General features: G+C 40.5%; 1 protein-coding gene across 6 annotated transcripts in view; it reads left to right on the forward strand.

Annotated features, from left to right (window-relative positions):
- The window catches only part of LOC144683562 (neuron navigator 1-like), a 725427-nt gene that overhangs the window by 321883 nt on the left and 387072 nt on the right, over positions 1–16472 (forward strand). For all 6 annotated transcript variants that reach the window (XM_078546698.1, XM_078546702.1, XM_078546700.1 and 3 more), the window contains one exon: positions 2706–2808. In XM_078546698.1, the coding sequence (XP_078402824.1) occupies positions 2706–2808 (103 nt within the window). The remainder of the gene's footprint in view (positions 1–2705; positions 2809–16472) is intronic.

A 16472-nucleotide genomic window follows, 5' to 3' on the forward strand; every position in this document is an offset into this window, starting at 1 on the left:
ACTCCCTGCAGCCGTGTAATGGCAGGTGGTCTACACTGGCTAACCTAGTGAGGCCTGTAAATTTCCTCATTTGCTGCTCAATGTTTTGAATTTTTTGCCCTGTATTTAAATACAGGGTCAGCTCTTCTCAAACATTCCATATCGTTCATCTGCATGTGGGTGGCGCCCTGTGCCTGTACTGTCAAATATCTTCAAATATGAGAAATCCTTCACTGCTGCACCTTCTCCAACTGCACATTTACAGAAGCTGCTGCAAATATGGGGGTTGATGATTGAGCACATCTGTTTGAATTGTTCTGTAGTTGAAGTGCATGAGATATTAAAGGAAAAAAAAAACAGGTAGCACTGAATTTCCCAGTCAGCTAATAGTGAACTTCCAAATAGTGGCATTACCTATGTTGAGGTAGTTTCACTAGGTCATCCCTCCTCCAGCCCATTGTACCCACCTTGTGCCTGGTCTGGCATACACACTGGAAAATCCACATTGTGCTCACAGCAGAAAGATGCCAACAATTCAACAGGAATTATCACTGAATTAGTAGGTCCACTCCATAGATCAAATTGGAATGAAAAATTTCAGACTGATTTAGTTGTAGGTGCCCTGCTGGAGTCAAGTTTAAGCCACTTATAATCAGTAGAGAAAGAATCTATATCCTACTATTGCTCTAATCTTCGGAATGCTTAATGAATGCCTAAATGAATGGATTAATTTTCTCTTTCCCATAAATCCTCTCATTTAGACAAAAGTATAAAGGCTAAAAAATGACAAATATTGAAAAAAGTTGTCATGTTAGTGTTGTGTGTGTTATAATGATATAAAAGCACCTTTCACTCATAAGGGATTGTGCAAACACATTGTGGGTTCAGTTATTAATTCTAGGCACCTGTTAACATATATACATGGACAGAAAGCTTGAGGACATCAGAGTTACAGAGCTGTGTGTGTGTGTTCTGCTCCAGGCTGAAGTGAAATTCAGGCTGGATCACATGACACACTTCCCTTAAAGTGATGACATGCTGGCTATCCCTTAAAGGCATATTACAACAGTTAGCATATAAACTGAACATCAGTGATGCCTGAGAAATGTCCAATGTCACATCCTGATAATCTCTAAATTAGAGGAGTAAAATTGACTGAAGGCGCTTATTTCAAATATTTTTAGTTGAGATAGTAAACCCGAATATTGAATACATCACTTGTCTGTTCCTCATTTACTGTGTACAAAATACTTTTCAAATAGCAGCTAAAACCAATGGCATGTGCAGTGCTGTTTATCAAAAATTAAAACTTATTAGGTATTTTTAGATTATTAAATAGGGAACACCTGCCTCATTAATAGTGAATTTTAGTCAATATACTTTGTACAATCTCATCCTTTTCCTGGATTTTGCTTAAAATACAGTAGAGGACATCATTGAGTTTATTGCCTTGAAGGAGCTGCTGAATCTCCTGGGAAGCCATATCTCCGTTAGTAGAGGTGCGATCGTAAATCCAGAGATTATTCAGCATCAGTTGTATAAATTAATTCAGCTCTCGCACTCTCTAATCTTTCAAATACATTACCTCCAGAAACCTCGTCAGCTATTGTTATTCAAACAAACTTTCACAAGATCAACTAAATAGACAACACATATTGCTCTTATTCACAATTTCTTGTTATTACTTTTAAATCCGTGCTTGGAACTTCATACATTCCTTGTATTTAGATCACCTTGATAAGTAGCCTCCTTTTATTTTGAAAAATAGGAAAATTAAACCGATTTGTATCATGATATTTTGTCTTTATCCATGCAGCATAATGTATCATGTGATTTAATTGTATAATATGTGCAAAAATTATTTTTTTGATGATGCTTCACCATCAGTCCTCAACATTTGATTGCATTGTACATTGCACAACCAGCTCCAGGGATCATGCTGGTGGTGGACTTTCACGTAACTGCAGCACTGAGTGGGGGGTGGAATTTAAGTGGGGTAAAGTGATGTCAGATTTTCCTCCCTTGAGCTTCATGCTGTGTTCCAGCCAGAGATCAGATTGGTAACAACCCAATCTCATTCAACTGACACAACTAAATTGATGTGGCAGGCAGCCTTTGGCTTCAAGCTTTCCAACCATCTGGCCTGGAGTGAAGACCTTGCCACCTTTGGCTACTAGCCTGATTTACTCCCACATTTATAGCGTGTTTCTTAGTGTGAATATTATAAAGCAGAATCATGAACCACTCCTTAATTTAAATACATAGTGAATAAACCAGAAAGCCTGTAATCTTCAGTTTTCCTTTGTGTTTGTTGCTAAAATTTACTGGAATTTCCAAAATATTTACTATTTTGAATCTAATATGTCAGCATTAACAATACTCATTTAAAATGGAACTCATTTTGAGTTGCTGTTTATCAAATCACTACTTCATTCTGTTGCATTCAATCTTGACTTTTAATACTAGCTGGTTACAAGTTTTTTTCAGACTTTGGGAGAGGAAATTTGGTCAGTTTATGTCCAATTTTTGAAAGGCTCTGCTGGATTTTCCACAGATAGCTCAATGAAATATCTTATTTGCTTTCTTTTATACACCTGAAATGCATTAGCTAGAAATAAATGATAATATGTGGTTAATCTTGACCAATTGCAGAACAGTGTAGAAGAGCAAGGGTGCAAGTGAATTAATTCATATAATCATTTCATTTTTCTTCTTTTGATTAAAAGATCCAGAGACACAGAGAAAACGAACTGTTCAGAATATTGTAGATCTTCGGCAGAACCTGGAAGACACCATGTCTAGTCTGAGGGGATCTCAGATAACCCATAGGTACACGTTAAATTTATATAAACAAATATCTTATCAGGACAAAAGAAAATCGTGTTGTGTGTGTCTATGTATGATTGTACCTATTTTTGGCTTGCTCTCCAAGGTTAATAAAGCTTATAAATTGGTACTGGAATACCAGAGGGTCTGGCTAAGTATTTGCCAAAAATTCTTATCCTAATACATGTTATTTTCAGGACTTTCAATCCCATGCATGACCACGTTTTAGATGATGAAAGGCCAAAGCACATTTTATTTTCTTAAGCTTTACAAAGACATTCGCACAACAAAGGTGAAATGTTCACTGCCAGCAACTCCACTTAGGAAGCAATGAAGCAACTGCCTGTTTGTCTTCGGAATATGCATGTGCCTAATTGAACTATTTAATGAGGACAAAGCTGCAGTATTGCTATATTTACTTGTAGTCATCCTCTTATCATGTGTGCCTATGACTGTGATCATAGATCATATCTTTTCCTGAGGCCAACCAAGGCTAAGATAGTGAAAATTCCTCAATCCTCAACCAAGGCAAGGATGGCCACAGACTTTCCCCTTTTTATTGGATTACTATGTTCACCAGCTAGAAAAGCGGGATTAACTCTATGGAATCGGACAAGAGGTAAGATATTAACTAATGCACATTACACAATGGCATAAGAGCTGCCCTTCCACACATTACAACATGGCTTGTTCTGCTACATCTTACAATATAACCTCATGGCAACACCGCTACATTTTACCTCTCTGACTTACTAGGCTATCTGCCAAATCTAAACAGGATGAATGAAACAAGGATGGAATTTACCTTAGATAAAAACAAAAAACTGCGGATGCTGGAAATCCAAAACAAAAACAGAATTACCTGGAAAAACTCAGCAGGTCTGGCAGTTCTGTTGAAGGGTCATGAGGACTTGAAACGTCAACTCTTTTCTTCTCTGCCGATGCTGCCAGACCTGCTGAGTTTTTCCAGGTAATTCTGTTTTTGTTATGGAATTTACCTTCATTAGTTCAAACAAAGGACTGTTGACTGAAATAGCTGATGAGTATCTTTAAGCTCCAAGATAAAAGCAAAAAACTGCGGATGCTAGAAATCCAAAACAATAACAAAAATACCTGGAAATACTCAGCAGGTCTGACAGCATCTGTGGAGAGGAACACAGTTAACATTTCAAGTCCGTATGACTCTTCAACAGAACTAAGGAAAAATAGAAAAGAGGTGAAATATAAACTGGTTTAAGGGGGGATGGGACAGGTAGAGCTGGATAGAGGGCCAGTGATAGGTGGAGATAACCAAAAGATGTCATAGACAAAAGGACAAAGAGGTGTTGAAGCTCCAACCCACCACAAGTCAGTTCCTTTATCATTTACCAGTGATATTATCAAGCTTTGCTCTCGCCAACAGCCACTCTGACACAAAAAGCTGGCCACCCTTAGCTAGCTAAGCTGTGAATGAATTTTGTATTGACACTCGTGTCTCCCCTCCAAACACCCTCTCTCACCACCACAAAATAAAAGAGTAAACTAATGTTTTGGAGACAACGACTATTTACATCCTCAGCAATTTCACCTGAATATTCAAAAAAGATTTGTAGAGACAGTAGCTCGAGACTGTCACAGCAAATAAGTCTATTAACTTGGTTACATTGGAAACCTGGTTAATTCGTTGTTTTTGTCATATGAACAATCTCTATTTCCATAGCAAATCATTTGATTTTTTTATTTCAAAAAGGACTAAAATCTGTCTTAGACTTACGTGAGTATTGTAATTGGTTTCAGAATTGCCACCTTTCAATCAGGAAGACTAAATCTAGTTATATTTAATCATGCAAATTGAGGCACTAATATTTTGGGCAGACATATCTGATGAGTAGTTATCTGATCGGCTAGCACTTTTTCAGAAAAACTGTAATTGCTTTTAGCAGAAAACAAGCATAATCATTTCAAATGAACAAAATTAAGCTTGTTGCCAGATGGAAGGTATTTATTTTGCTAACAAATTCAATGACCAACATCATTAGCTAGGATGCCCCATTCCACTTCATGCATGATGACAGCTTCACTGATCAGTCCAATTTGTAATCATTGCATGTGGAATGTGGCAAATAACTACCCTATGCAGGTGAATTGATTTAAAATAACTGTTATTCGCTAAATCTCTTTTTGCCTGCATTCAGAAGAAATGTATGTTGAGCATCACAAACATTAAATCATTTGCAGTCTGAATGATTTTGCTAACCTTGTTCTGTCATGCACTGTCAACTGCCATAAGCTCCTTGTAACACCATCAGATGCACTAATTTTTTTCGTAGAAGCAACAGTAAATGACCTTTCAGCTTGTAAACTTTTTTTCTGATGTTATTGTATATTAATCTGCATGCAGAATGTTTTTAGACAGAAGTGGGCTGTGCTAATGTTGTAATAGATGGATTTGCATGTGAGAGATGTTCTGCTGCTGTGTTACATTGATTTGGTCTGTGCGAGGATAATCGTTGTCTGATTTGTTGGTCATGGGAACTAGCTTTGTGTGAGGCTTTGGGACTAAGCTGTCTATGCTTTAATATGACTAAATCTGTGCTATTCCGCAGTAATTTCCTAACATAAAGTGATCAACCTGATGATTAAAAAACTAGGTAGATATTTAAAAATAAATAAATGATTATACTTTGGGCTGAGTTAGATGGGTGCTCGTAAGTCTCAGCAGCCTTGGACTGGACTGCAATCCAGGATAAGATGGGGAATATCATTCCAGCTCACTCACCAATCGTTGTCATAATGTGCATATGAAGTATTGTGTGAACAAGTATCAGAATACAGCAGACCCCTTGAACAATAAGGCGTAAATGTCTTCAGCATACAAAACAAAGGGAAACATGATTGGCAGCATAAAAGAGAAACAGAAATAATGTATACAGAATAAAATCTCCCTGTGTCATGATGTATTTATTTACTCAAGTTATGGCCAATCAGTTTTTAATCAGTTACTATCTTTTGCAAATTTAGATTTACAAGTTCTCCTTTAAGTAAAATTAAAATGTTAGCTCGCTTCCCTAAACCGCTTTCTGCACATTTTTACTTGTGAGATGTAATGTCTTATATTTTTGTCATAAAATCAAATGAGGCACATCAAATCAAACATGTTGGGTGAGAAATTGGGATTAGTTGTGCTAATGTTTGGGTGTTAGAAATGCCCTTAAAGCTCCAAAATGGCAGCCACATGCACGTTTTTGGGGTGAACTACATTGGACATTTTATTGGTGATGCTGTTAGTGCACATGCAGTGAGTGGCCACCAGAAATATACAGAAAGGACGACCATGACATCAATCCGTGTGCAACACTGCTTTGACACCAGTTGATGCTATTTTGGAGCTCAATGCTCCAGCAAATTCCCTTTCTAAACCTCACACAGCTGAACATGTGTTCAGCAGCAGGAAGGACCCCACCAACAGCACTATTTAAAGGGATCATCAACTACTTACAGATAAGTTGCTGTTGGATTTATTTTTTTCTGGACATTGTTTCGATTCTATAAGTGTTTGATGCTTTCTGTTGATATTTAAAGTTGAAAAAATCAACAAGAGTTGGTGTGGCAGGTAATGGAATATTTGTTGACTTCAAGGCTTCTGAACAAACCAGTTGTCCCCAGACGTGCATAAATTAGTCGGCGTTCCCCTTGGAATCAAGTATGACTTGGATAATGAACAAAATGCACACAGGGCAAGATAAGATGCTGAAGACGGGGAGGAAGAGGGGAGGAGGGCCCTCAGAAGGAGGCTATATCTGCTCAGGATATTCAGGGAGCAAATCTTCTACTTGAGCCTCAACAACGAACAGTGTATGAGACACCTGTGCCTCAGTAAGGACATTCTCATAGAATCTGCCAACTGTTGCTATAGAATGTTGCTTAAGGGAGGTCACAAAGGTTCTCTGCTCAATGGGAACTATGTACATTTCATTTTTTCTTGCCAGAGATGGAGTGAGCATGCAGCTTTGCTGAGATTTCTGTCTCCCCAATGGTGAAGGGTACCATTGACTGCATGCATATCACTTTACAAGTGCTGCATGTCAACTCTGTCCTTTACTTGAACCAATAGGTATTCCACTGTTTCAATGTCCAGCTAGTGTGTGACCCTAGGCAGCAAATCATGAAGGTCAATGCCCAGTATCCTGGCAGCAGACATACGAATGTACAAAATAGGGACAGATGTAGGCCATTCGGCCCATCAAGCCTGCTCTGCCATTCAGTAAGATCGTGGCTGACCTGATGATGCGTAATACATCTGTGACAGTCCACTGGGTCAGCTGTATTTGAACTACCACAGAAAACTAAAGAGTGGGTACACTCTGAGCAACAAGGGATATTTGCTGACCAAATGGCTGATGACCCTGGATACCCCACAGTGTGTCTTCTTCACCACTGTCTCCTTGCTGTTCCTCCACTGCTCATCGAGGTTTACCTCTTGCATATCTGGAGCAGTGTGGAATAGTTTTGGTCACCTTACTTAAGGAGGGATATATTTGCATTGGATCAATTCAGAGAAGGTTCATAGGCTGATTCCTGGGATGATGGGGTTGTCTTATGAGGAAAGTTTGAGCAGGTTGGGCACACACTCATTGGAGTTTAGAAGAATGAGAGGTGATCTCATTGAAACATATAAGATTCTGAGGGGGCTTGCCAAGGTAGATGCTGAAAGGATATTTCTCCTTGTGGAGGAATCTAGAACTAGGGAGCACAATTTCAGAATAAGGGGCCTCCCATATAAGATGAGAAGGAATTTCTTCTCTCAGAGGGCCATTAGTGTTTGGAGAGCAGTGGAGGCTCGATCATTGAATAAATTCAATATTCAAGGGAATTAAGGATTAAGGGGTCCAACAAGAAAGTGGAGTTAAAGCCACAATCAGATCAGCCCTGATCTTATTGAATGGCTGAGCAATTTTGAGGGGGCCAATTGCCTACTTCTCCTATTTCTTAGCTTCTTATGTTCAGTAATAGCCAGCAGCATCCCCTCCATGGGATTAGGACGTGCAGATGCATCTGTTCCACTCAGGTTCACTCCTGGTCCCAATGAGAGTGTGTGGGGCATATGAATATTAGGTATGATCACTGATAGAGATTGTTTGTAGGTGAATGTTTTTCAGACTGGAGTAAGTTTGTAGTGGAGTGCCCCAGGGGTCAGTGTTGGGACCCTTGCTTTACCCGATATATATTGATGCCTTAGGTCTTGGTGTACAGGGTGCAGTTTCAAAGTTTGCGGGTGATATGAAACTTGGAAGCATTGTGAATTGTGAGGAGGATAGTGCAGAACTTCAAAAGGACATAAGTAGGTTGGTGGAATGGGAGGACATGTGGCAGATGAAGTTCAAAGTGCAGAAATTTGAACTGATTCATTTTGGTAGTAAGAACATGGAGAGACTGTATAAAATAAAGGACACAATATTAAAGGGGGTGCAGGAGCAGAGGGACCTGAGTGTATATATGCATAAGTCATTGAAGGTGGAAGGACAGGTTGAGAGAGTAATTAATAGGGGCATAGAATACAAGAGCAAGGAGGTGGTAAAAGAAACAAATGTGACATGAGGGAAAACTTTCCCGTGCAGTGAACGGTTAAGGTTTAGAATGCACTGCCTGAGAGTGTGGTGGAGGCAGATTCAATTCAAGCAGGGTTATGGGGAGAAGGGAAGTGAATGGCATTAAGTAAATTGCTCATTTGGAGAGCCAGTGCAGACATGATGGGCCAAATGGCCTCTCCCTGTGCTGTAACATTTCTGCAATTTTGAGAGTGCTGGGGGTGTGGTGAATTGAGCAGTGGTGCACCTGGTATGATATGTCCTTTGAAAGTGCACTCACTCACCTTGACCACAAGTATGAGGTCATTGAACTTCTTGCAGTACTGCATCCAGGTCCTCCTCGCTTGACTATTTACATTGGCTTCCATGGTTATCTACTCCCACTATCGCCTAAGCATGTCTCTGGAGGGCCTACTGTCCCCCTGCAGGTACAATATATCACTCCTCCTTTTGTCCGTTCTCTCCCATGTTGTGCCTCTTTTCAGTATTTCTCAGATCAGAGTTACTTCCTGCATGACTGCTAGCACCTGCTCCAGTAACAATGGACTTGCCCCTTTAAGAGGTGCAGGCTAGCTTTAAGCTGTGTAGGCTAACATTTAAGTGGTGCTAGCAACTCATGATATTAGCCAATTGCTGAAATCCAGCCAATGAACAGCACAATTCGCACTGGCTGGATGCTAAAATAATTGAAATAAGCAGGCAACACAAAGTGTGGTTTGCTGCCTGCATCTCAATGTTTCCAGAATGTGAAATCAACAGAGATCAGCAGAGACTGGATAAGCATGAAGCGAAGGCAGAGTGGTTTTAATGAGGGATTCTAACTTTATATCGGTTGGGATAAGCTGCAGTCCACATGTCAGAGTTGGTGAATTTCTTGAGTGTGTCCAAAATAGTTCTCTGCAATAAAATGTCCTAGAACCAGCAAAGAGCATGTCATGTTAGATTTAGTAACGAGTAATGAGCCATATTTAGTTAATAGCCTGACATTTATCTAATAGTAATCATAATATGATCAAGTTCAACGTCGTGTTTGAAAGAAAGAAACACAAATTGTGCATGTCAGTCCGAAGAAAGGTAGAAGAGGGAAACTAGGGAATTATATACCAGGTAGCCTAACATCTGTTGACGGGAAATTACTACAGTCTGTAATTAAGGGTAAGATGACTGAATACCATGAAAATTTTCAGCTGATCAGAAAGGGCCAGCATGGATTTGTAAAGGCTAGTTCACGACTGACGATTCTGATTTTATTTTTTAAAGAGGTGACTAAAGTAGGGGACTGGGAAATACCTGTGGGTGTTATTTACATGAACTTATAGAATGCAATGGATGAAGCCCCTGATTAAAAGATCAAGTTGAAACTCGTGAATTGAAGCAAATTATTGACCTGCTTAAACAAAAATGGCTGAGCATCAAGAGAGTAAGAATAAGGATAATGGACCAAGCGCTCTCATTGGCAGGGTGTGACTTGTGGTGTCCCATAAGGATCTATTGGGGTCTCAACTATGCACTATTTATTAATGACTTAAATGATGGGATAGAAAACCACACATCTAAGTTTCCAATGGCACAAAAATAGGTGGTATTGTAAGCAGTATAGATGGAAGCATAAAATTACAAATATATTAATAGATTAAGTGAATGGGAAAAACTGACCAAATGGATTTCCATGTTGGCCAATTTGAGGTCATCCACTTTGGATCTAAAAAGTATAGAATAGAGTAGTTTGTAAATGGTGAAAAGTTACAAACAGTGATGGTCAAAGAGGCTTGGGGGTCCAGGTACATTGATCTCAAGGACAATTAGGCATGGGCAATAAATGTTGGCCAATCCATCTACGCCCACATGCCATGAATGGATAAGAAAAATTAAAATGTTAAGAACAAGTGCAGAAATTAATCATAAAGGCTAATGGAACACTGGCCTTTATATTTAGAGTGCAAGAGGTTAGAAGTCATGCTACAGCTATACAAAAGCTATACAAAAGCCCTTGGGCAGGATTTTATGTACCGCGGGCAGGTGTGTGCCCGGCCCGGCTTAAAATCACGCGCGATGTCATCAGGCAAGCGTCCCGAGGTCATCGTGCACTCACGTGATCTTTCAGTTGGTGAGAGAACATGAGAGTTGGCAGCGTACCCGCTGGCCATTAAGAGGCCTATTAGGCCTCTTAATTAATTTGTATTTTTCACTGCCTGTTCAACCATTCAGTTGGCGGGCAGGCGAATCGGCCAGGCAGCCTTTCAATTATTAATTAAACCCCATTCACGGGTGGGATGAGGTTTCCAGAAGTAATTTTTAAAAAAGTTTTTAAGCATCATTTTAAACGTGTCCCTCTTCATGTGACTGAGTCACATGTGGGGACATGTTTCTCTCATTTTTAAAATGTTTATCCTTGTGTTCTTCAGCTCCCTGAGGAGCTTTCATTGCACGCTCCTCCACGCATGCACAGACTTCTGCGCTCGCACTCCTCCCGCCCCCACCCCGGCAGCGCTGAGCTTCTCAGCGATTGTTTCACGCTGGCTAGCCGTTAGTTGGCCAGCCAGTGTGAAATCGCAGTCGGGGTCCGATCGCGAGCAGCAGACCGTTTTGCAGCCACTCCTGGGCGTGTCCGCCGTGTCCATCCAACGACCGGAAAATCCTGCCCCTTGTTACACTGTGCATCCCCTATTATACCTGAACTCTCCAAGAATTATGAGGAGAGATTACACAAAGTAGTTTGTATTTTCTGGAATTCAGAAGATTAATGAGTGATTTGTTTGAAATTTTCAAGGTAGTAAGGAGAACAGATAGGTAAAAACTATTTCTGTGAGTCTATAAATCATCTAAACGTTAGAGCCAAAGCTTTCAGGAGTAAAATTAGAAAACACTTCTACACACAAAGGGCAGGATTTTGTGAGCGGGGGCGGGGCCTGCTCGCTGATGTGTAAAATGACGCCCGGTGATGTCGGGCAGAACTCCTGACATCACCCTGCCTCATTTAAATTTTCAGGAAGGCGGAGGTGCAGCAAAATTGGCCGCGCACCTGCTGACCTGTCAATGGCCAATTGAGGCCATTGACAGATCAATTAAAGTCATTAGTGGACCTGCCCTTCCAACCTTAAGGTTGGCGGGCAGGCCAGGAGCCCCGGTGGCAACTAGAAAAAAACATGAAACCTCATCCACAGGTGGGTTGAGGTTTCATGTAGGGTTTTAAAAATTTTAATAAAGGTTTCTTAGAAATTATGAACATGTCCCAACTCATGTGACATTGTCACATAAGGGGACATGTAAGGGAATTTTTTTTTTCTATTAATATTTTTAGAGGTAGAGGTGATCTCCCTGAGGCTGCACTTAGCCTCAGGAAGATGAGTGTGCTCTTTCGCACGCATGCACTCTCGATTTTGGGATTCCCCCCGCCTGCACAGGAAGCGCATAGCGCTTCCCTGCGGACATCACGCTGGGCGGGCCTTAATTGCCCCGCCCACATAAAATGGCGCCGTGCCTCCGATTGGGGGCACCGATCAGATGCGCACCTACACACATCTGCCCATCAACTTCTCTCTCTCTCTCTCTCTTCCCCCCCCCCCTCAAACGAGGGGAAAATTCAGCCCAAAGGGTGATCACCCGCCTGCAATGTTAATTGATACTAGGTCAATTATTAATTTTAAATCTGTAGTTGATAGATTTTAGTTAACCAAAGGTAGTAAGGGATATGAGAGAGAGGCAGGTATATGGAGTTAAGTTGCAGATCAGTCATTGAAGGGCAGGATAAGCTCAAGGGGCTAAAGTAGTGGTTGTAACTCTCAATAGTCCACTGCTCACCGCAATGCTTAAGGTGTTTATTCTAGCAATCTTTGTGAGTGCTAAATTTCTATTCAAATTTATAGATTTTTTTTTGAATCTCAAACATTGAACACTCTCTCAGTAACAGTTTCAATTGATTTTTTTTCCTACAGAATTTTATGTTCCCTCAAAATAGACTTCTTTAACCCATACATCATTGGCAAGTTCAGAACATGTGTCTGGAGGGCCTACTGTCCCCTTGCAGCTGCAATATATCTCTCCTTCTTCCACTCATTCTCCCCCATGCTGTGCCTCTTATCAATATTTCTCAGGTCTTCCTGGGCTGAATAGTACTTAGTTTTATTTTGTTCACTGTTGTACTGGAACAAGCGCTGATATTACAATAATAAAGCTACTTAAATATCAGGCGTTTATGTTTGGAACTACAGTGCAATTTAAATTATAAACAGTTGTCTGCCAAATCCTGTCATCCCTATTCTCCAGTTTTTTTTTCCCATTTCCTCTCTGCATTTGTTTTTCTCTACCAGATTTATATTTTCAACAATTCCCTACTCCCCACCACCAGCCCAAAAAGTTGACCTTAAAATACTTCACTTGCTCTGCTGCTTGGCTCAACTGTGCTTTTAGGGTGAGTGTAATGTTTCAAGAGGGTGTTCATTGGTTATAAGCCAACTCCAAAGACTGTTTTCTTTATAAGCAGTTAACAAATACAAATTCTGACATTGAAGATGAATGCAATCAGGCCAATCCCTGCTGACAGATGAATAAACTTGATGATGATCCCTAAAGGGAAATGAGAAAACCATCTGTGCTATATTAAGGGTTAAAATAATACCTGAGGGGAGAAAATTGCTCAATTTTAATTTTATATTAAAACTACGATTGATAACAGATGGTTCTATCATGACTAATGTAGATATGTGTACACACATACAGGTGTGTGTGTGTGCATGTGTGTGTGTTGCTGTGTGTGTAATATATATATATATAGTGTGCCTTTGTGTATATTGTGTATATTTTAGATGCTTACAAAACACAAATTGCTGTTTAAAATAGCTATGTAACTCATGCACCCATTTACTGATTACTGAATCTTCAGAAGTTACACGGTTAGACAATCATTTTCTTTAACTTTGAAGTTAGAATGTTTTATGACAGGAGAAAATAGTGCTATGATGCTGTTAGTTAGGTGTGAAAATTTTTCAGTTAGATGCATTGGATGAAAATAATTTTGAATACATTTAACAGAAGGGCTCCCAAAATGATTATTAACTCTTTCGTTTTCTACATCACCATTCTTAGGAATCTTGGAATTCTTTTACTAGATATTCAGATCCTATATTTAAAATCAAGTCCAGTTTTCTACATCTACATTCAGCAGCTCTCAAAGAAGAAATAACAAAAGAAAAAAATTGATTGTTCAATAATTTCAGTAACCAAATTGATCAATATGTTAACTAAGAAATTAATTCACTTTTGAGGGATAGAAAAACCTAAATTAGATTGCATTCTTCCTCAATGGGCTTGAAATGAAAGCTGTGAAAGATACTTCGCTATTTTGTTTTTCAGTGACAGTAAAATATCACTAAGACCAAAGGTGTATGTTATAACAAGTTGCATCTGTAGCTTGAAACTCTTGAGGGCACATTGGAAGGATTTCCTTTCCCTTGTATAAGAGATGCAAAACTAAGTGTGAGATGGATTTGTGGCAAAAAGAAGAAATTATAGAGGATGAAGGAGAGTTCTGGTGTACACTGATCCATCACATGATAAGGATACAATCCTGGTGCAAATGCATCCTTGCTCACGTGAGGCTTGGATTTAGCAGTTGAGAACAATTAAGCTTAGTATATGGCATTAGACTGCGCCAGATATCCATTAGAGTACTGAAACGTCTAAGCCCTAAGGAAAACATTGCTTGATTGACAGCTCTGGCTGTCTGATCTCTTCTATCAATTGCACAATATTTCTTTACGCAACATAAAGAGATTTCATTTACTTTCAGTTTCTGCTACTGATTCTTTAAAGGGTCTGGATAATTGACACTTGTATTGGCCTGTAGTAAAAAGATTTTTTTAATAGAGTGGTAAGTTTTCAATCAATGACTTTTTTTTAAAAAAAGCTTTTTTACACTTCCCATTGCCACTATACAGTTCACTATTTCTAGACAATGTATGTGTGAATGGGTGTGGAAGTGCCATAGCTGGGCATGGGGAAGCATGAGTGGGCAGAGGGGTAATCTGGGAGGGCACACCTTGTTATGGAGGGCATGAAATGCCATAGGGGTGGATTGGGGCATACCTTGGCATTGGGGCCATGAGGGGACATGAGGAGTGGGTGGGGGCATGAAGTGACATGGTTGGGGCATGGGAAGTGTGAGGGGGTGTGAGGGCTAGACGGCCTTACTTTTTCAATACAATTGGGACAAAGTCCCACAGCACCAAGGCAGGCCTTCCAAACAGCCTGTCTCAGCAACTGGCAGCCCCTGTGGCTTTCTTCGAACTCTTTCCATGAGTGGGCTGGCCCAACTGCAGTGCACACCCACCCTTGCTCCACCATCCACCACAACAAAAATCTCGTCTTTCCTGGCACTTTCTCCTGAGGCGGGTAATCCGGTCGGGAATTTTCCCGACTCCCACTGCCTGTTCAAGGATGAAAATCCAGCCATTAGTGTATTCTATTGCAGGATCTGAGCTTTTTGTTATATTTCCCTCTTTGCTGCCCTCTCTGTTGGGGAAGTATAAATAAATTTAGTTCAATATTGGCTGCCTGCAGCAGAGCATGTATTTGCCTCACTCAGTGTAATACACAACACTTAGTAACCCAAGACCTGAGTTAGTTCAAGTTGCTGTTAATGTCTTGACCAGAATGTCTAGTTACTTTGCAACCTTTTACTGAAACTGGAATTTTTCTATAGGTAATTCTGGAACCAATGATTAATGATTAGAGTGGGTAAACAGAAAACAGATTAGTGCTTTGGGCTAATTTCAATAGTCTCATTATAGCAGAACTCCCACAAATACGTGGGCAGGGATTTTCGGTGTTCGGTGGCGTGATTGGAAAATCTTGCGAGAAGGCCCTAGTTGCGTTTCCCGGTGACGTAAATCCAGGATGCGATTGTCCCCTCCCCCTCATCAATGGCCGTTGAACATCAGGAACTTAATTTTCATGAAATTAGCATCTCATTTTTGCGGCCATATGCTGGAATCATCCCACCACGTCAAATTTAAATCCAGGTTGGCGTGACATCAGAGCGGCGTGATTTACAACTGCCTTTAAAAGGCATGCACCTGGTGGCCTGAACTTCAAGGGGAACCCAGAGGTGAGTGCACACAAACTTGGGCTGCACTCATGAGGATCCTCCATAGGAAGTCAAGGAAGCGGCGTTGTGAATTTGGCCGGGGGTGGGGGGCGTCACAGGCAAGCCTCCAAAGCTGCTTCTTCCTAGCTGGCTTTCAGTGCAGTGCATTCTATTGCAGCTGAGACTGTTCAGCATCAGCTCCATTGACATGCTTGGAGTCTGGCTTCTGAAACAGTTATGCCCACTCAAGCGACACAGATTCCTGATAGTGCCACTGATTGCTCTTGAACTTTTAACTGCTCGGGCATAGACTGCAAAACAATCTGAGGTTTATGGGGCTGCAGAACAATTGGGCGACTGGGCAAGTTAGAGGATCTCTTTGCCAGAGGTGGGCATGGAATAGTTACTGAGGGAGGCGTTCAGAGACTCTTGCTTTGTAGTTATTCAGGCTTTGAGCAGTAACCCTCATGGTCCAAGTTAACCTCGCAACTTTGGAGTGATTGGACAACATTTGCTAAATAATCCTCAGTCAATTTTAGATTACCAGTCAGGCTTGCATTGTGACATTTTTGCATGTACTGGAAGCTCCATATATTGATACACAGGGCCCTGTTCTTTGCAGACAGAAAGAACATGTACACACATTGCACCTGTTTCAGCTAAACAAAATAAGTGACGGCCATTCGCTGACTCATTCCTCAGGGCAATGCCTTGACCAATCAGGCCAATCAGTCAAGCTGCCTGGTTTAAATTTCAAACAATGCTTGGCAGTTAACTGTCAGTCACCATCAGTGGTGAATTCACCATGGCAACGCCACTTACCAATCAATCAGCACTCTCTTCACATACAATATAAATTGTTGTTTTCCCCCTTACATTGGTATTCTTGCCAGTATCCTGATAAGCGCAAGACAAAAAGCTTAGTCATGCCTTTTTTTTTCAGCAATTCTCAAGTTCTGTACTACCAAAGGAGCATTTCTACTTATTTCACAATGGACACCAAAGGACAGTTTGTA

This window comes from Cetorhinus maximus, chromosome 8 (assembly GCF_964194155.1).
Source record: "Cetorhinus maximus chromosome 8, sCetMax3.hap1.1, whole genome shotgun sequence".
In the NCBI taxonomy this organism is placed as follows: Eukaryota; Metazoa; Chordata; class Chondrichthyes; order Lamniformes; family Cetorhinidae; genus Cetorhinus; species Cetorhinus maximus.